The sequence below is a fragment of the Manis javanica genome, chromosome 7 (genome assembly GCF_040802235.1).
Source record: "Manis javanica isolate MJ-LG chromosome 7, MJ_LKY, whole genome shotgun sequence".
Lineage (NCBI taxonomy): Eukaryota > Metazoa > Chordata > Mammalia > Pholidota > Manidae > Manis > Manis javanica.
Window position 1 is genome coordinate 128,165,170 of NC_133162.1, and position 22,138 is coordinate 128,187,307.

The following is a 22,138-nucleotide window of genomic DNA, read 5'->3' on the forward strand; positions in this document are numbered from 1 at the left end:
ATGCTTGGCAAATTCAAGGACTTTACGTATATTAATAAGTCACTTGAGACACAGATTTCATAAGATGCCTAATATTACACAGTTAGGAATTAATTGAAACAAGACCTGATTCCTGGTGGTATATGGGTCCCACATACAAAGACTCAGCATTTATCCAACACTACTTTTCTGTTGACCTCCTAAATGGGAGTGTCAGCAGCAGAGGGATAGGTCATACCAGCAAGAACTTGGACATGAACACCAAATAAGCTCATGGGGCTAGTAGATTTTTAGGGAAAGACAGAATGAGACAATGAAGGAAGAGTTACAAGACAGATGGAGCCTGGTAGGGCATTTATGAGCAAGCAACATGCAGAGAGTAAAGACAGCATCAGGCAGGCCTTGGTAATGAAATCTAATAGCAGTTAACATCATTTCCTGGGTACAAAATTGGGTTCATGGGCAGAACAAAGCCTCTAGAAGAACTCTGAAGAACAACGTGGGAATCAAGTCCAGAATTCAAAACAAACAAATCTGGAGAATCAGGTGGGCAAACAAGGCAGGAACTCAATTATGCAGCTATCAGTACCCTTTAAAATACATTCGGCTAATTAAAACTGCTCATAATTCTCGAATATTTTTTATCATTAAACCATTAGATACAGACCCACGAGGACAGATAATATTCCTTAGGTCACAGTAGCAGTCATAAGTACAACAGTGTATGTTCTGTTGGAGTTAATCCTGGATTGGAAGACTTTCACCCCTGAACCTTTCAACTCTGTATCTCACTGTGGATTATTTCATTTAAACAGATAAACTTCAATGAGTTAACTGTGTAGTCCCCAACTGATCTTTAAATATTTTATTGGTGGAGTTTTCCAAGTAAATGAGATAAGAAAAATATTGAAATTTTTGCATAATTTAGTTTATGCCTTCTTAGCCTTATTCCTATGACAGAGAATTTTACTCACCAAGTCTTTGATTACCAGTTTTATTTTTCTTCTATGTATAAAGATGAAATAACACATTTATTCTGAACAAGTAAATGAAACCTAATTTCCACCTACGCAGTTATATACTTTAGAAAGGAACTCAACTCTTTCTTTATAAAAAATACATAGGGAAGGAGAAAGAGTGGTTTATCAGGCTACTTTAGAATAAATACATTTCATGTACTTTAATACAGTACATAAAATAGATTTAACTTTTATTACCATGAGATTGTAAGTCTATATTTTAGAGTAGATATCAAATTTTAAATACTTAATTTCAAAGTAATATGATTCTAAAGATAGATGAGTTCACTTATGTTATGAAAATACAGTATGCTAAGTGAAAATCAAAGTTAGGCTTGACTTATGCTTAGATTCCAGTTCAACTAGTATTTATTGAACTGTTAAAATGTTAATATCTGAGCTGATGCCTTCACATCTATTTTCCTATTTAATACAACATATTACAATTAGAGGTTAAACAGTTGACCTTGATATTTATGTGTAATACTTTAGGTTATGTTGTGATGAAAAAAATGGAATACCTCCAGAGTAAATACGGATGCATATGTTGAATGTTAACATTGAATCTAAATGTTAATGTTGAAGTTTCTTAATTTCTTAGTCTCATAATTTAAAATAAAAAGTAATGAGGATATGGGTTAGAAAGCCAAAAATTTTAAATCCTGCATCTATTTGGTAATGAAAAAGAGGTAACTTCTATAGACTAAATAATGGATGCACATGTTGAATATTAACATTGAATCCAAGTATTAATGTTCAAAATACATGGCAATGAAGAGACGGGTAGGATAATAAATGTTAAAATTTTGTACCTGTTATTTAATGAAATAGTAGCAAAACAGTACTGGAGTATGAAAATAATGTATGTGAGATATTACAAGTTTGGAAAATGCATGTTTTAATGTTAGTGATGTGTTTAAAATCAACCTTAGTTTTCTGTGACATATTTTAACATTAATGACAATTGGCAAGTTTGGAACCTTTGTAAATGATAAACTCTTAAAGAACTATCTCTCAGGTATAAATTTTTATAAAATACATGTATCTATGTATTTCTACTACCCTTAAATAAATACTACAAAATGTTAATTCATATTAAGCAAGATATTAATCCATAGGTTGAGAGAGATCCTGTAAACTGAATTAAAGGTAATGTCTGCAGGGAGCCTCATGAGAAGAAATGTGTACATATATTCCTAGAGTTTGAGGAACATTCTTTGCAAGTGTTAAATACTTACATTTGATGACTCTTTTTCACTTCCTTTCATATTGCTAGAAGTTTAGTCTCTATCTTCTTTTAATTTCTTTCAAAATTAAGGATAGTAGAACTAATTATTCCATTGAGAGTTCTTTGATGATTCAGTCTCTTACCATTTTTCCTCTACAATCTTTTTTTGATAGGTATTTCTTAGATAGTATTTTGGAATAGATATTTCTTAGTCAAAGTTATGTATGTAAGTTGCCATTTTGTTTTATGTCTGTCACTACAAAGTTTGGTATCATGGATTTTTAGTCATTAAAATAAACGTGACACATATGTATAGGTCAGAGTCACAACAGGAAACAGATGGTCACTCAAAAAGGGTGATAAAAAGAGTTTAATGAAGGGACTATTTTTAAACGTGTAGGTATAAAAGGAAATCAACTAGGGCTAATGTAATCGCGGGAACCTAGAACAGCTAGGAACTGTCATTACTTTTAGGTCTAAAGGAGCAAGGGGTGGGGGCAGTTAATACAAACTGACAAGATCTGTAGCTATAGAACAGTCGTATGACAAGAGCTTTGGTGTTAATATCTTAACCCATGGCCAAACTATGGCCCAACGGGTCCCATGTCTCTCTCCTTCCTGCTCCAGCCTTCTATCATTGCATCTCATTGGCTGAAGTCAGTCGAAGCTTGCAGGCAAGGGAACCTGGAGATGCAGTTCATAAAGACATAGAGCATTGCAGAGAAGAGTGGAAAGTGAATCTGTAGGGGCTAGTGGAAAATACACAGCACACCATACTATCCTAATACCCAAGAAAAAGGCAGAGAAAGTGATTGCTTTTTAAAAATTGATAGGATAATAGTTCTAGGGAAAAAATAATTCTGAATTGGAAATGAACTGCTTTCTCCACTATTAATCCATTCTCAAATGAGAAAAGAATTATCAAAAGGACGTGAAAAAGTGACTTTTCCTGTTCACAGGATTACTGCTAGATTTTGGTTTGTAATAAAGAAGTTTATTTCTTTGAAGATTGTTCAAGAGTTATGGTAAATCAGAAATATGCATTTTCTACATATTCATAGATGGCTTAATGATCATTGCAAACAATTCTAGAAGAAATTGCTGATATTTTTATCTGAATATTTTAACACTTAAAATGTGCTGGTCCATATTGTTCTTTCATGAGAGAGTGTACAGATTCAAGGTCACTTCAAATGTGAGAGTTGAACTAGAAAGCTCTGTTTGTCAGCTATTGCTCTCTAATAATTGTTCAGCAAAAATAATATAAACAACAAAACTCTTCCCTTTAAAAACATTTTTTTGGTGGTAAATATATTCCCAATTATATTTATATACATTTGGATCCAAAACACAAAAGTCTTAATGTTTTGAAGTAATCAGTTGTAAAAACCACAGAACACATTTGGGTAATGCCAATTCTATGGAATTTGACTTTGAAAGACCTGAATAGAAATTCAAATTAGTTATAAGAAGGGTTTAACTGGAGAGGATCACAGACAATACTATTTGTTTCTGATCTTTATTATGTTCCTTCTACTAACTTGGGTTTCATTTGCTCTTCTTTTTCTGGTTTCTTTAATTGTGAGTTTAAACAGTTTCTTTGGAATTGCTTTTGTTTCTTGAGGTAGGCCTGTATTGCTATGTACTTCCCTCGTAGGACCATTTTTGTGGCATCCCACAAATTTTGGACTGCTGTATTTTTGTTTTCATTTGTACCCATGTATTGCCTGATCTCTGTTTTGATTTATTCATTGATCCATTGATTTACTTAGAAACATGTTGTTTAGCCTCAATGAATTTGTGGGTTTTTTTGGTTTTCTTCATGTAATTTATTTCCAGTTTCAGACCATTGTGATCTGAGAAGCTACTTGATACAATTTCAGTCTTTTTGAATTTGTTGAGGGTCGTTTTGTGGCTTAGCATGTTATCTGCTCTAGAGAGCGTTCCATTTACTCTTGAAAAAAATACGTATACTGCTGCTTTTGGATAGAATGTTCCATACATATCTGTTAAGTCCATTTGATCTCATTAATGTATTGTTCAGTGCCTCTGTTTTCTTATTTATTTTCTATCTGGTTGATCTGCCTAGATGTATGTGGTATGCTAAAGTCCCCTAATAGGAGTGAATTGCAGTCTATTTCTCCCTTTAGTTCTGTTTGTATGTGTTTTACATATTTAGGTGCTCCTATGTTGGGTGCATAGATACTTATAAAGGTTATATCCTCTTTTTGGACTGATCTCTCTATCATATGGAATGTCCTTTGTCTCTTGTTACTTTTTTTGGTTGAATTCTATTCTGTCTGATACAAGTACTGCATCTCCTGTTGTTTTCTACCTATTATTTGCATGACATATCTTTTTCCATCCCTTCTCTTTTACTCTATATATGTTTTTGGGTCTGAAATTAGTCTCCTCTAGGAAGCATATAGAAGAGTCTTGTTTCTTTATCCATTCTGCCACTTTATGTCTTTTGATTTGTGCATTCAGGCTATTTACATTTAAGGTAATTATTGATAGGGATGTATTTATTGCCCATTTATTAATTGCTTTCTGGTTGTTTTTATAGTTCTTTTTTGTTCCTTTCTTCCTCTCTTAATACTCTTCTCTTGTTATTTGATGATTTTCTTTAGTGTTGTGATAGGATTTCTCTTTTTTAATTTTTTGTGTACCTATTATATACTTCAGGTTTGTGTATCTATTATATGCTTTGGTTACCATAAGGTTCAAGGATAGCTTCCTAACTATATGACCGTCTATATTAAGTTGATGATTGCTCCATTTCAAACATACCTAAAAGTACTTCTTTTTTCTTCTTTTTCTTCCTCCACACTTTATGTATTAGATGTCATAATCTGCATTTCTTGTGTATCCCTTGACAGATTTTGTGTAAAGTTGGTTTTACTATTTTAGTTTTGTTTTAATATCATACTTGCTTGGTAAGTAATTGCTCTAATACTTTTACTGTGGGTTTATTTTCACTACTTAAAACTATTTAGGTTTAGAAACATTTCCATCTACAGAAGTTCCTTAACATATCCTGTAATGCCAGTTCATTGGTGGTGAATTTCTTCAGCCTCCGTTTATCTGGGAAATGTTTAAGCTCTCTCTCAAATTTGAATGATAACCTTGCTGGGTAGAGGATTTTTGGTTGAAGGTCTTTATGTTTCAATACATTAACTATTTCATGCCACTCCCTTCTGGCCTGGAAATTTTCTGATAAGAAATCTGCTGATAGCCTGATGGGATTTTTCTTATAAGTAGTCTTTTTTGTCTCCCTGGCTGCTTGCAATACTCTCCCTTTATCCTTAATCTTTGTCATTTTAATTATTGTATGTCTTGGTGTTGTCTTTCTGGGGTTCCTTTTGTTAGGGGTTTTCTGTGCTTCCATGATGTATTTTCTTACCTAGATTGGGGAAGTTTTCAGCAATTAATTCTTTGAAGAGGTTTTCTACCCCTTTGTCTCTTCTTCATCTGGTACCCCTATTATGCAAATACTTTTTATTTGGAGTTGTCACACAGCTCTCTTAGCATCCTCTCATTTCTAGAGAATTTTTTTTCTCTTTGTTTCTCAGCTTCATTGTTTCCCTGTTTTCTAATTTCCATGTCATTGATTGTCTCCTCTAGTTACTGCAATCTATTATTTTTCCCTCCATTGTTTATTTCTTTTCACTTACTATATTCTTCACCTCTGAGTGACTCTTTTTCAACTCTTCTCTTTGTTGAAGTCTTCCCTGAGATTGTCAAACCTTTTCTGCAGATCTGTGAGAAATGTGACTGATACTTTGAATTCTTTGTCAAGAAGATTAGTGATCCCTATTTCCTTTAGCTCTTCCTGGTGTCATATCCTATACTTCTGTTTGGGACCTATTCCTCTGTATACTCATTTTGTCAGGGTTTCTGTGTTCCTTCCATTGTATTATATCTTCTATGCTTTCTGGGCTAGAGAGTAATGACTTTATAAAGAAGGTGTCCTGCAGTGGCCAGAAGCTCAAGATTCTTTACTCTCCAATGCCTGATTCTCCTTTGTGTTGGTGCCCTAGTTGCTGTTGGTGGGTTGTGGGTGGGGCTGCCTTTCTGTCTGCCTGCCTGAAGTGGTCTATATCATTCCATCACAGATGGCAGCTCACTCAGCTGACCCTTTGTAAATGGAGGAGTGGAGCTTCCGTTGGGGTCATTGTGGGTGGGGCTGCCCTCTGCCTGCCGTGCAGCAATGGTGGTACTGTTGGGGTAATGTGTAGGTGGGGTGGGCAGGCATCTCTGGGTTATGTGGTGGCTGGGTGTGCAGGCACATTGTGGTAGGTCCACAAAGAGGAAGGAGTGCCAGAAATGGGTCCCACAGGTGCCTCCCCAACTGGGCTGAGAGAGTGCTGAGAAAGCTGTGAAAGCCTCCCTATTCCTGCCAGGCAGCAAAGTCTCACTCTGCTTCCCAGGCAGTAAGGTCTGATGCTAGTGGGCTGAATGAGTTGGGAGGGCAGGTGCTCAGGGTAGTGCCTCAGAGCTGAGCTACCAGCAAGGGGCATAGATGGCTTGGGGCTCTGGTAAGCACTTGATCAATGGACTGAGAGAAGGCCTGGAAAGTGTTGTCCACCTGACCCTTCTCCCATGGAGAGAGCTCTGTCCCACCTTTGCCGCTCTGGCCTCCTTCCTGCTGTTGGTAAGTCTTCCAAACTGCTGCCTCTCTTTTTGGCCTCAGCAGAATCAAGGTAGTGCACTTGTCCTCCACAAGTGGCAGGTGTCTCAGCCTCTCAGAGTGCTCCAATTATCCCTGGTGTCCAGGCCTGTTAATCACCAATGCCTGATGCAGTGTGGACTTGTGTTCCCAGAGCAGATCTCTAGGGCCAGTTGTGCAGAGGTTCTGAGCCCTTATCCCTTCCCAGCTCTATTCCTCTTCTGTGGGCTGTGCTGGGGGAAGGGCTAGGGTCTAATTGATCATGACTCTGACAATTTACCCTTCTCTGTGTGATCCTCTCTTCATCACCAGGGTTTAGGTTGTCTATTCTACAGTCTTCAGGTCATTTTCAGGGTTAGTTGCATTTTCTGTAGTTGCTTCCTTTGTGTATGTGGGGGAGGAGGTTTTGGCTTTGCCCTCCTTCTCTGCCATCTTTTTACCCCTCTCCAATACTATTTGTTCTTTCTTTTTTGGGAAGTCATGGGAGCAAACTATTACTCTCCTGGTGGAAGGAAAAACAAAGTCAAAATAGATCAGGAAAAGTTAAGTGATTTATGCAATTACAATAATATATCCTGAAACTTAACCTGACAAAAATTGAAAATACTGATTTGAAAATTAAAGTATTATTGTTTGTTCTTTTGGTTAGATGCTTATGTTAATAGATTTAAGATGTGATTTCTATGTGAATTGGTTACTATTACTCTATCCCAGGGTGATAGTCTATACCTATGTTTCCAAATTGCAGGTCACAATCCATTTTTCAGCCTTGAAATAAACTTATTGGATAGTGACTAGTATTTTTAAATGAAATAGAATACTCTGGAATAGAAAATATCACAGAACATTGTTTATAGTAGGGTATATGTTGGTGTGTGAAACTATTTTGATTACACATTTATGAATAGGCGACTTTTGGGATATGCACTGTATTTCTCACTATGGGTCATATCCTCCAAATATACAATACTGTTCTGCACTATTTACTGGAATCAATCATCTTATAAATATTTATCCAATAGTGTAACAAGGATAAATTTTACTGTGTGGCAATGTAATATATTTATGTGTTCTCTCCCTACATAGTGCTGAAATTTGCTTTTAAAAGAGTTTACATGTATGGAAATTGTGGTGCATTAATGTATTTGATGTTCAAGAAATCTAAAGTGAGTAACACAACTATATGAAATAAAAAAACTATCTTGATGCATTTTGAATTACCACATAGACCGGCACCCAGTGTCTTGTATTTCTCTGCATCCCTTTTGTCACCCCATGTTTACTTGCTCTGGGTAATAAGGGGGAAGGGAATTACCCTATCAAGAATTCTTGAATAATATTGAAATAATCTTTTAAACTATTATAACCAAGTAGAGGAATATGTGTTACTATTAATTTGTATTTTGGGAATTTTCAGTCTAAAAGATCATATATTTATGTTACTCTGGAACATCCAGGAAATATTTAAGGGGGATGTATATGAAATCACAAAATGGGTCACTTATATTGAGTTTCATTCATATTCTAGCTTCTAGTTTCTATTCTTTCAAAGAAACATTAAAAGTACCTTCCTTCTACTTGTAACTTGTAATCAAATAGTCAACCATTTCCTATTTAGATTCCACTTCTACTTCTCTTACAAAATTTCATTTATCTCAATATCTTAACATTAGCTATTCAACAGTTATATTTTGTATGTAACAGTATACATGCTTTCTATAAAGAGGAAAGTGATTATATGTAAGTTAAAAATTGTTAAGGTTCTTGGAATCAAAATTGAATAGTATATAGAAGAAAACACCTCATATTCTGTATAAGATTACCATTTGCAATTGTTTTAAGATACTGCCATTATAAGATGTAATATAATAATGCTCCTTCTGACCTTTGAACATGGATGCATGACTTAGCTTTTGGCATTTTTCCTCGCAACCCCAGAGGGCAGAGATACATTATAGTGTGACATATATTTAAATATGTCTTGTATAGAGAGAATAAATTTTATTTACAAATATATTAAGAACAGATTCTGCATAGGTTGAAACTTGCATCTGTCTGGTTCAGGAAAATTACATCCCATAGTTTTTTCTATTGATATTTTGCTTAAGCTAATGGATTTTTAAAACTTTGCTAAATAGAAAAGCAATGAGCTCTGAATCCAATCCTTATTTCCATTTTTACTCATTCATGGCCTAAGTTTCTTTAACTGTAATTTCCAACCCATTGCCCTGACCCATTTCAGCACATGTTGACAGGTAGACAACAGGCTATAAAACAGGTCTTTCTACTGTATATTTTGCTGCATGATAAGCACATGAAAGCTGATCTTTCTAGGTTGAAATATGTCTGTAATCTTACAGTTGAAAGTACTGATTTATAAAACACGGAGGCCAAATCTTTATCAAAATTATGTTCAGGAATTAAAAAGAAGAAACAGAAGAATAAAAAAAGAAACAAATATCTTTTACTTTTCCAAGGGTCATATACTAGAATAGTCCTAGAAATAGATCTTGTAAGGTTTATTCATTTTTAATCTACTTTTTACTTTCTCACTTTATGCCCACTATTAACTTTTAAGGCAATTTTTACATAGGGGTTCAGATAAAAGTTGGAAATAATGTGTATTTCACTTCATGCAGTGTTGTGTATTCTGTCCATTCCCGCATGGTCAAAATGGATTATACTCTCCACTCCTGCAATATTTTATTGAGTACCGAATCAGAGGGTGTATTGTTTTGAGCATATGTATAATGTACAGAAGACAGAGCCTCTCTCTGAGCCAGTCTAAAGAGGTAAAATAATAATAATAATAATAAAGTGAATGAAGGCTTAATTCACATTATTATAATTGCAATTTAGTTTAATTTGAATAAAATGCATTTTACTGAGGTAAAGTAATTAGAGTTGTAGTTTACCTAATAATTGCTACTATTTGCTTTAAGAGGTTAGATCACCCAGTCTCATTTTTAATGGCAGTAGAATGATTTCACCTTGCCATAGCATTAGTGGTGTTAATACTAGTGATTTCCGTATTTTCTTTTCACAGTTTGAAGTGTCATCTTGTTAACAGAATTCTGTATCAGAGATAAAAATTCATATTATTAAATTGACAGGATAACTGTTTGTTTTCTGTTTTGCATCTCACTAACAAATGATGCCAACTGGAATGTTTGACTGTCTTTGATTTCATGGAAAATCAAATGACATTCTTTGAATATGTAGTCAAATTAATTTTTATCTCCTTTTAAAAACTAATTCTGGCTAATCAAATAGAATAGTCATGTACAAGTAGGTCTAAGTCAGTGATATAAACCCTTAAAATATTAGATTGTTTTAAAGTTTATTTTCTGAGATGAAGAGAATATATATGGAATAGACCCCCTTATCTGTGGTTTCACTTTCCATGGCTTCAGTTACAGTGGTTAGTTGTGGTCCTGAACTAGATGTTCTTCTTTTGACTTACTGTCAGAAGGCCCATAGTAGTATGAAACATTATAATGTCTTGTCATATACCTCACTTCATCTCATCTTCTAGTCATTTCATCATCTCACATCATCACAGGGGGAGTGAGTATAATACAATAAAGCATTTTGAGAGAGAGAAAGAGAGAGCAAAGGAAAGACAAAGGGACCATATTCACTCAACTTATTATAGTATATTGTCATAATTGTTCTGTTTTATGATTAGTTATTATTGTTAATCTCTTACTGTGCCTAATTGATGTTAAACTTTATCATGGGTATTTATGTATGTATAGGGAAAAAAACAGTATATATAGGATATCCAGTACTACCCAAGGTTTCAGATATCCACTGGGGATTTGGAATATATTTCCCATAGACATGGGGGACTACTGTGCTATAATTTATTCTTCTTTCTTCCCATTTTACAGAGAAATGATGAAGAGGCAGTTGTGGATAGAGGTGGAACTCGTTCTATTCTCAAAACACACTTTGAGAAAGAAGATTTAGAAGGTAAGATCTTTTTCCCTCTTGGGGTAGCTATTGGTATACTTTCCTGAAGTATTTCAAAAGGGAAATGTGAAGTTTCTCACAATATGGAGAATTGTAAAAGTTAATATCACAGTAATGGTGCTGGTAGTGGGTGGTAGATATGGTGGTTTTGGTACAGTCCAGAATGCCAGTAGGCAGATCTACAAACAATGGGAAGCGTTTATTTATCCTACAAACATTTGTTGAACCTCTACTGTATAACACACTGTGTTGTGTGCCAATCTTTGAGTAATCATTGTTTCAAGGAATGACAATCAGTTGTGAAATTAAATAAAAAAAATTATGACAGACCAGCATAGTAGGTGCTATGAGAGAGAGAATAGGATAGGAAGGGCATCTAAGCCAGCTGATGTTGTCAGAGTAGGCTGTCAATGGGAGAGTGTTAAAGACAATAGGTATCCTAGTTTTACACAGGTATATATGACAGGGTGAACCATCATTGTGTTGTTCTCTCCAACAGGACAAAGGTCAGATAATTCAACAGGGAGGTGGATGGTCTAGTAGTTAAGTGTACAGGCTCTGAAACCAAACTAGAAGGGATTCAAATACTTTCTCTGCCCCTTATTTGCTATGGAACCTTTACCTAGTTAACTGTCCTGCACCTCAGTTTTTCCAGTTGTTAAAGTAAGGATTTTAACAATGAAATGTATTTCCTAAAGTTTTTATGAAAATTAAGGAAATATCAACAGATAGTAACTGCACTAGTTGGGGTAAGGATTGAATAATGTGGGTAACTGGTGAGTCACTGTGTTGTATACTTGAAACTAATACAAGATTGTATATCAACTATACTTTGATAAAAAAAGAAAATTAAGGGAAAAACATGCTTAGAACAGTACCTGGCAAAAGAGTTACCTAAGTATTGCCAATTATTATTATACCACAACCTAATGTACACTCACCATTAGTTCATTTTTAATTTTTTAACCAGAAATTATTACTAGTGAGATCCAAAGTATTTGGTGTTTTTCATCCTTTGGTTAAAAAGTGAAACCCAGGTATCTTAAGTAAAACTAATCAGAGATAGCTACTAATAATTCAGTGCAGCTGAGAAGTAAGGATTTAATTCCCTTAAGAATTATAACCAACTGAACTACAATAAATTCATTGTTCTTAATTCTTATGTTTAGCTGCAACAATTCAATATAAGAGAATCGATATGTTATTTAGAGATTGCTTTCAACAGCTACACATATTCTGTGCCTGACCTTTTGCTTGGTGCATAGAAAATACCCAGATCTGGGAAGGTTATACTTACTGGGTGGATGTAGTGATTTGCTATACTATCCATATTCATTACATGAATTGAAGGAAGAAACTTGAAAAGTTAAACTGATAATGTGTAATATAAAGATTTAATTTCTCCTTGTATTTGAAATGCCATTATGTTGCATTTATATTTGACAGTATATTTACCTTCCTACTTATGTTGTGCCATGACTTAAGCTATGCTTTTATTCACTAAACACACACAAGAAAACCTATCAAAGCAAGAAGTTAACCTAAAAATGTACTCAATTCTAGGAAAAAGCCATCTTGGGCTTAAAGATTGTGCTAGATAATCCACACATAGATAATTGGAAGTTAACAGTTAATAATTTATAAATAATCGCAGTAAAATACTGAATGGTCCCTTGGGATGGAAAATACATAATACAAAAATAGGATTTAATAAGGTTATTTTAATTATATTAACATATATACATTTTCTTTTACTATGGTTAATGAATATAGGTGACAGTGTATAATGCTTATTAAAAGAGATTTCTCAATAGCAAAACACAATTGGATGTCAGATATGTTCTGCTTATTGATGTCTACAGTAGATATTTTAATCCCAAAAGTGAATAACTGTGGCTAAGTCATTGGTGATTGAAGCCAACATCATAGAATGAAAATGTAATATTACATTTTAGAATTTTTAAGGAAAATAGGGAAAATTTATATTGACTCTCTAAATCTTTAGCAATGTAGATAAAACATACCAGTAGATTTTTATTTTAAATGAAATAGACTTGGGAATTGCTATTGAAGACAAACACCTTTTATAAGTCCTTCTTTCAATAAGATTATAACTTTGAAAATTAGTATTCCTCAGGACTTAAGTATATACACTTAACTAATAGAACTACTGGTATAATTTAACATCCAGAGTACAGCTTGAAATGCCAGATGGTAAAAATATCTATAAAGTTTCAGGTGAAATATTTTTAATGGAAAATGATCACTTAACCAAAGCAAACAGCTTGGTGCAATATATTAGTTAATGTAGTCACATATATTACACATTCTGATGAATGGTACACCAACTGTAAAATATTCTCCCTTCAAGCCTACTTAATCTTTTGTGTACATATATCTTGCACCTTTTTTCTCTTTCTTCTCTTATTACCTAAAACCAAGAGCATACAATTTATTAGATTCTGCTCACCTCCTATTTTTCTACATCATGCTATCAGTAAATTCTTTGAATGTGTCTCAGGGGTGTCCCTTCTCATTCCTTTTCATTCTCACTACCACTGCTCTAATTCTCTCTCTCTGTGTACTGTGTCTTTCCTACAATCCACCTTCTATAATATTGCTAGAGTGTTCTTTCTAAGCATGCTTCTGTTCCTATGGTAAAATGTAGAGTAACACTAAATTCCTGTAATTAGACCATTCCAGGATTCTGAATAGAGCAAAAATCTTTGAGGTAAACTAATTTTTATTTTTGGTCTCTCATGTCCAAATGGGATTACTACTACCTAAAGTCTAAGATTACAAAAGAAGAAATGTGTTCCTGCCCTTGAAATTTCTTTCTTCTTGCCCTTTAATACATGTGTGGTGGATAAAGTGGCATATGAATAAATTTTTAAATAGGTATACCATGCAAAATCTTAATTTTTTTTGTTTGCTGAATCTGGTAACCCTCGTAGTAGACGTTATGTGAACCACCAATATACTTAAGCCCTGAGGCACATTTTTCCCCAGTTGCCATGGGTTTTGCCTGCTATTGTCTCAGATCCGAGTTTTTCCTCAGAAATTACTTTCAGCTTAAGGGAGTTGCCCCCCCTGTGACTTACTGAATTCAATGAATGAAGAGTGAAGGAGTATAAAGGCCTGGCTCCCTTGCCTCACCTTGGTACAACTGAAAGGCTGTCTCAGCTTCAAATCTGACTGTGGAATCAATTGAGGCTTTTATTACAACTGTCCCATGATTCAACTTCCTCCTGTATTCATGTGGCTGCCCATATTTCCTTCCAGGTGTTACTACTAACAGGTCTCTTCAGCAAACTCCCTGAGCACAAATCTCTGTCTCAGAGTCTGTTTCTTGAAGAACCTGACCTTCATTGATCATTTTTCTGGTCCCTTGACAGTACTAATGGGCATACCTGTAACGGGCAGGATGGTCACACTGGTTTCTTAGCCTGTGGTGTTAAGCACTGTAATAGTGGGTGAGAAGGCTCTGAAATGACTTGGCCGTGATAGTAAATGAAAATCAGTATTGCATCTGACAGGAAATGGCAGAGATTAGTGCCATCTTGAAAAACCTAAAGTATGGACTAGTCTGGCCCCTACAGAGATGCCAAGTCCTAAAGGATGGTAACGGACCACTGCCAACTCAGCCAAGTAGTAGCATCAATTACAGCTGTTGGATCAGATGTGAAGTCTTTTCAGAGCAGGTTAACATGGCTGAAGGTACATGGTAAATAGCTGTTGATTGGGCAAATGATTTCTTTCTCCTACTATTAATTAGGAGTACCAGAACTAAGCATTCCCTTGGAAACTATAATATTTAAGGTCTTGCTCCAGGGCTGTGTTGATTTTCCTACCCACTTCATCCCAAAGGGGTTTAGACTGGGTGAATGTTCTGTAGAACATCATGGTGTCCCACTGTATTGAAGTGGTAAGTATGTTGCAGGCCTGGATAAGTCACATGCGTTACAAAGTCGGTTTTGCAGTGAATCTGATGAAAGAACATGAGACTGTGCAATATATAAAGAACCTGGAACTCCAAGGCGGATGGATGGGTAGCTGGGGTCAGTTTTGCCTGGGGCCTTGGGTTATATTGTTGTGTAACCAATATCCAAATCTTTTTTATCTTGGAAAAGTTAAACTCTGTACACATTGAACAACAACTCCCCGTTTCCTCTTTCCCCTAGTCCCTAGAAACCACCATTCTACCTTTTGTTCCTTTGAACTGAACTACTCTAGATAGCTCATATAAGTGGAATCATGCAGTGTCTTTTCGTGACTGGCTTATGTCACTTAGCATAATGTCCTCAAGATTCATCCATGTTGTGGTATGTGTTAGAATTTCCTTCCTTTTTAATTCTTAATAATACTCCACTGTATGCATATTGTATATTTTGTTTATCCATTCACCTGTTGATGGACATGTTTGCTTCCATTCCTTGGCTATTGCAAATAGTGCTGTTATGAAGATGGGCATCTCTGAGATCTTGCCTTCAATTCTTTTGAATACATACCCATAAAATAGGATTGCTGGATTATAGGTTAATTCTATTTTTAATTTTTAGAGGAGCTATCGTACTGGTTTCCATAGTGGATGCACAGTTTAACATTCCCACCAATAGCACAAGGATTCCAATTTCTCCATATCCTTGCCAACTTTTGTAATTTTCTGTTTTTTTAAATTTTTATTTTTATAGCACCATCTTAATGGATGTGACATGTATCTTATTGTGGTTTAGATTTTCATTTCAGTGAATAGTAATGTTGAGCATCTTCTCATATGCTTATTGGCCATTTGTATATCATCTTTAGGGAAATGTCTATTCAAGTTCTTTGTCCATTGTTAATTCTGTTTTGTTGTTTTTGAGTTGTAGATCTTCATATATTCTAGATATTAACCCCTCTCAGATATGATCTGCAAATATTTTCTCCTGTTTCATAGATTAACTTTTCACTATTTTTTTTTCATTTGATACACAGAAATTTTTATTTTTGATGTAGTCCAATTTGTCTAGTTTTACTTCTGTTGCCTATACTTTTGGTGTCATATCCAGGAAATCCTCACCAAATCTAATGTCTTAAAGCTTTTTGCTATATTTCCTTCTAATTTGTAGCTTTTTCCTTCTAATTTGTAGGTCTTAATCCATTTAGGTCTTTGATCCATTTTAAGTTAATTTTTGGCTATGGTGTGGAATACCTGCACTTTTAGCTTTCATATTCCTTTGTTTCCTAACATTACACATGATAGAACTCACATTCCTCCATACAGTGACATATAAAGAACCTATTTAGTGAGAAACTGTTATTTTCCATGTTTTTCTACAGACTGAGAACACAGAAGAGCAGTAAAACCTTAGGGATATTATTAAGGACTTTGTTTAAGACTTTGTTTAAGACTTTGTTTAAGACATCACCCCTACACCAAATTGGTGCCTTCTCCTCGTCCCCATGTGCTAGTGCTTTCCCTCTGCACAGGAAGAGAATGCCCCTTCTGCCCATCAGTAGCATTGTGTGATCCCTCCTAGCAGAGTAATTATCTTCCTTTCTCACATCTCTCTTTCTGAGTTTACATTTATGTATATTTTTCTAATTTGATTATAAGCTTGTTGAGGGATAAATCTTCATCTTACGCATAGTTGCTTTCTCCCACAGTGTTCAGCATTTCTTCTTAAACCAGTCAGGTACTAAAAAATGTTGTGCATTGAATCTCATTTATATTTAATTCCATAATATGTCATTAATCATGTAAGAAGTTAAATTTACATAATGTAATTAGGTATATAATTAGCACTCATCAAATATTTCAGATATTTAACATGTAAATACAGGAATTTCTAGTTATGTTGCACTGTACTAAGATAAATAAATGTAGTTACATTTTAGTTTGATTTTCAGGAATTCACAAATTATAACTTTAATGGAAAAGTTGAACTAATCTTTAAATCTTGGCCTACAAATTAAATAAAAAACACATTTTCTTTATCCTGTGTTGCTTTTAGCAAATACTAAAATACTTTTAAGTCAAAGATCTAATAGAGAAAATTTTACCCCTATCTTGATATTCTTTTGTTCATTCATTTGGGAAAAAAGTTGTTTATTTCCTTTGGCGACCACTTAATATATTATGGATCCAAAGTCCAAAGGTAATATAAGTAAAGTGCCTGCCACAGAGCGATTATACATTGTATCTGTCAATGGTAGTACCACCTACTTCTTCCTTTCAACCAATGCCTTCCTGACTTCTTAAGATAACTAAAATGGTTTTCTGATCATAACATTATAATGTCAAAGTGTTTATCACCAAAAAACCGAAGATAATGAGTGCTTATCCTGTAATTATGATAACAGCATTTTGCAACCAAAGTAAAAAAAGTAATTTGAAAAAAGAAAGAAAAGAAAAAGTCAAATATTAGGCCTAGATCTTTTCTTTTCAACCCTTTATCTCCAAAACTTTCCACTAGAAGGAGAAGAGAAGGTGTATTCTGTTGAGAGAAACCAAAATTGGCTTTACAGAGACAGAGGTGCACTTTGAAGGATGAATAGGAGTTCTGAGGGTAAAGAAGGAAGGATCCATTATATTCGGGAATGACAGATATGGTTTGGCTAAAGCATAGGGATTATGTGCATGGGGGTAAAGAATGACTGAAGATGCCATTTCATGGGGTAGGCCAGATAATGGAGAATGAATTAATCCTTTGAAATTACTCAGTGAGGTAAATACTATCATTATTTTACAGGTAAACAAACTAAAGCACAAAAGATGAGTTGCCCAGGTCACATGATGAGCAAGTGGTAGAGCAAGAATTCAAACTCACAGTTTTGGGCTTTGAACTACTACATTAAAGAATTAAAGATAATGCTGACCCTTGTTTTCTAGGTGACTGAATAGCCCAAGATAATTATTAACTGGAAGACTTGGGCATATTTACTCACTTGGTCATGACTGTGTAATAAAAGTTAAGACTGTCCTTTTTTTGAAGCAATAAGGAATTCTATAATTAGTTAGTATACCCATATCACAATAGTTTTCAAATGATTTTGCAAAAATTTTGCAAAAAGTTCTATAGTTAGTATATTTCCATGGGACAGATTAATTCCCACAAACAGGGAAGCCTCTTTCCTACTGGACACTACTTTTATTACAAGCTCATGCTCTCATTTAAATTATCATGTCTGCTGTGTTACAAAATGAATAATCTTATTTTTCCTTATTCCAAATACCTTTTCTTTGAAAAAGAATAATTTTCCTGCTATTATTGGTTGATTAATTTTGTGCAATTTAGTATTGTTGATATAGGCCTTATGTCAACTGATGGGGCAATTCTAAGTGGTATGTGGTCCACTGGTGATAATTAGTGGAGTTAATTAATTACACAGGCTCCATTTGAAATCATACATTTTGCCTGCCAAACACTTTAGATATTTGAAGATGGGAACTAGCCAGATAGACTAATATTGGAGATTTTAGAAAAAAAAGGCAAATGGTAAATTTCATTACCTTATTTTTGCCCCCTGTGCACATTTTATAATGAACCCTTCTGTTTTTTCACAGGTATCTTAAATATAAGAACCAAATAAGAGAATATTCTTTTAAAGTCTCTAATAATGGAATTTACTTTTATTCCTAAATTTAACTCTCATGTGAACTATACATTATGTTCCATGTTTCTTCAGTTTAATTGTTAACGTAATTTTTGTATGTGATCCATATCAATTTATTTTTATATATAATTTATTCATGATATTTTGTCTATTTGAATTGAATGGTAACCTGGTAGTTATTTATAGTCTGCTTTTACCACAGTATATTGTAATTCCAAGTAAATTTGGAATATCTACAATATTTTTCTAAATTTGGTTTGTTACACCATTTGCAGGTGGTTATAAATATGTTTGCATGAGGAAAGTAACATATACTCTAATGTGTAGATGTGGTTAAGAAATCCTGCCAATTTATGGTTTCATAATTCAGGGGTCCTGCTTATATATTTTGCATCCCTAGCTTAGGATGTCAGTTTTTAGGTACCAGATTTTTGAACAAGACAAACCACAAATGACTTCAACCTTCTTAGTATATACTAGATATGTGTACATTAATATTATACTTTTGTTTTGAGTTTTCTAGACATCTGAGACTTAAGTGTGTTCATTACTTAGTTATACAGTTTAATAGTGTGGGAGTAGTGCTATGAAGGAGACATTGTGAAGATAACTTTGTCTACTTCTTGATCAAATTCTTCAATCTCTATTTCAGCTGCTAATCTTTCGCCCTCAATGCTATCCTACTTTAAAACCCCTGAGCCGCACATGATCATAGCCTCCACTGGTCACATCGTTTCTACAGGATCCTCTCACAATAAGCAGGGGTAGGCTACCAGTCAATTAGGACTTTTCTCAGGAAATCATCATCATACCCTAATATTTAAATAAGTACTAATGGGATACAAGCACTGGACTAGATTCTGTTTTATGCTCTTCATTCTCTCTAAGTCTATATACTGTTGCTGTCAATCAGGAACTTGGAAACAAATCATCTAAGTCTATATACTGTTGCTGGAACTTGGAAACAAATCACAGTGGCTGCTTTGCACATAAATACTTATGTTTAAAGCATCAATTGATGTAAATACAGATAATAATGAAAAAGTATTAAGTAATAATTGAAAGAGGTGATGTCTTTGATTTCTTGGATGATATACAGCTGTAATTTTAGCAGTACCAGTATCACTGGAACCTTAATAGAATTTGGGTACCAGTATTCTGAGATGACTTATCTGAACGCGCTCTTTTCTCTTTTCTCCCAGTGGCCTGGTCCGCTCTCCCATCTACCTTCCCTCTTTCCCAGCTCCCTTGTCATACATCCTGCTGCCCTCAGTGTGTCAGAACTGCTGACATCACAACGAAAAAAACCCAAAAACAACCCTCTCTTTTTTTTCCTCCCTCTAGCATTTCTACCGCTTAAGGATCTTCAGGTAGAAGATAATAAAGGAAACCAAAATGATTGAAATCATGATTAGATGAACGTCAAATTTTAATTTCCTGCTGATAAACTTTGCTTTTTTCTCTGCAACAGGAAAATCATGGATTTTTTTGGCTACTTTCAAAACTGCTTTTAAATTACCTTAGGAACATTCATTAAAAAAAAAAAAGGCATTTCAGTCTTACTAGCAAAAGGATTACTCATTTCTAGCTAAATTTAGAAGTACATGTATTTTTCCTTTGCAGAACTCAGTTATTTCTTGTAGTGATAAATTGCTGTGATTTAATTAGCACACAGGATTGTTATATGACATCACAGTGATTAATACAAGACTATAGTGTCAGCAAACATCAGCGCAGTTAATAACAATATTGATCATGAAAGCAAAAGCTGTATTTAATAATTGAGATATTATTGAGTTTGTGTGAATGGCTTCGCTCATGCTATCTCACTGTAAATTTCTATTAAGGTTTATTAACTTTTATTCTATCTAATTGTTAAAACAGTGCTCCTAATTGCCAACTACAGTGACCCTCAATCCTTTGAATTCTCTGTTGCTTTCGATACTTCTGACTGCCGCACTTCAGATCTCCCTTCACTTCTCTCTTCTCTTTTGCCTGGGTTTCTTCTTTTCTTAAATCATGTCTTCTTTGATATTTTTTCTATTTTACCCACTGGACTCTCTTATTCTGCCTGACATTTCTACATCCCCTCACCAAATTAAAATGGTTTTGTAGTTTTAAGAATTATTAATGTAAACTCAGGAAAATCCAAGAAATATAAAAAAGCATAAAGAAGGCATGCAGGACAAAACAACCCCAAAACCCTCCACCTAGAAGTAATATTATTAATATTCTGATAAGAATAGCAGAATTAACATTATCAACAGAATATCAGCTTATGTGTCATAAACAGATACATCATAGTAACTAAATTACATATAAATGGAATTATGTATAGTACTTTATCTTCTAAGCTACTCTTTTAATTAAAAAGAAAACTGATATTTCTGTTAGTATAGATATCCATTTTAATTACTACTTCGCATTTCTTTACATGGTTTTAAATGCTTTAATCCCTTAACAATGGACATTTTGATTTTTTTCTCATTTTTTTCTTTTAAACAAAACTGCTATGAACATTATGGTATATATATATATATCTGTGCACTTGACCTTTCTGATGTAATTCTCAGAAGGAGAATCACTGGATCAAAGATTAAGTTAAAATTTTCAAACGTGTTTTTAATATTGTCTTCCAGAATGGTGTACCAAAATGTGCTCCCACTGCCATTAACATAATGTGAGAGGTTCCATCTCTTTCTTCAAACCTTTGCCAATTCTTATGTATATCTTTTAAATGTTGGTTTCTCCCCATATCTGTCCTTGATTTTTTTTTTCCTTTTTACTCTCCCTAGATGACTCACTTGCTGCAATGTTATTTCCACCTATCAGCACTGTAGGAGTCTGGATAGACATAACCAAAATGCTCCCGATGTGGTTGGGAGACTTTCATACACTGACTATACCTAAGGTAGACGCACTGAAGAGAATGACTGTGACCTCAGTTTAGGTCATATCATGCCAATATTAGTTGAGGAAAATGCTAAGGGGATACTTAGCACATGACTGCTAACTTAAAGTATTTGAATGATTGTTATATGGAAGATGAAATATACTATCATTTTATGTTACATGGAGATAGTAAGATTTCATATGAGAGAAAAAACATTGTTATTAAAATTGTATTAGTGGATATGTCTATTTAGCAATGCTTGGTTTAGAATATTGAGTTAACTTATTCAACTCCTGTTTATTTCACATGCTAAAATGAGGGAGTTCAATCAGGTGATCTCTAAAGAATTTTCCAGTTCTGAATTCTATGATCTTTAAGTGAACTTCTAGACTATGTTTTAAAATATAAATTCCTTCTTAACTTTGCTTAATATTTAAAGACCTTGATGTTTTTCATTTCTCTGACTGACAGGAAAAGTTCATTAGTTATAAATTTAAAAAGCTGCTCTCTGTATAAATGAACGGTTTTAAAAAAGTCCTATAAATTATGACTCTTGAAGACCACAGAAACTTATTCTATACTTTTCTTGAGGAAGAAAGCCATTTGAAGTAGAGCAGATGTTGCAAAAAATAGCATCAAACATAAAACTTCTTTTTTTATGGAAAACATATGCCTGACTTCATCATCTTGAGATATAAAATAGGTCATATTTGCTTAACATTGGAAATATAAAAACTCAGAAGTGCTACCTGTGTGGCTATGACAGAAGTATGGTATTT

General features: G+C 34.2%; 1 protein-coding gene across 8 annotated transcripts in view; it reads left to right on the forward strand.

Annotated features, from left to right (window-relative positions):
* The window catches only part of SLC4A10 (solute carrier family 4 member 10), a 262,310-nt gene that overhangs the window by 95,244 nt on the left and 144,928 nt on the right, over positions 1 to 22,138 (forward strand). For all 8 annotated transcript variants that reach the window (XM_036996105.2, XM_036996103.2, XM_036996108.2 and 5 more), the window contains exon 2: positions 10,789 to 10,870. In XM_036996105.2, the coding sequence (XP_036852000.1) occupies positions 10,789 to 10,870 (82 nt within the window). The remainder of the gene's footprint in view (positions 1 to 10,788; positions 10,871 to 22,138) is intronic.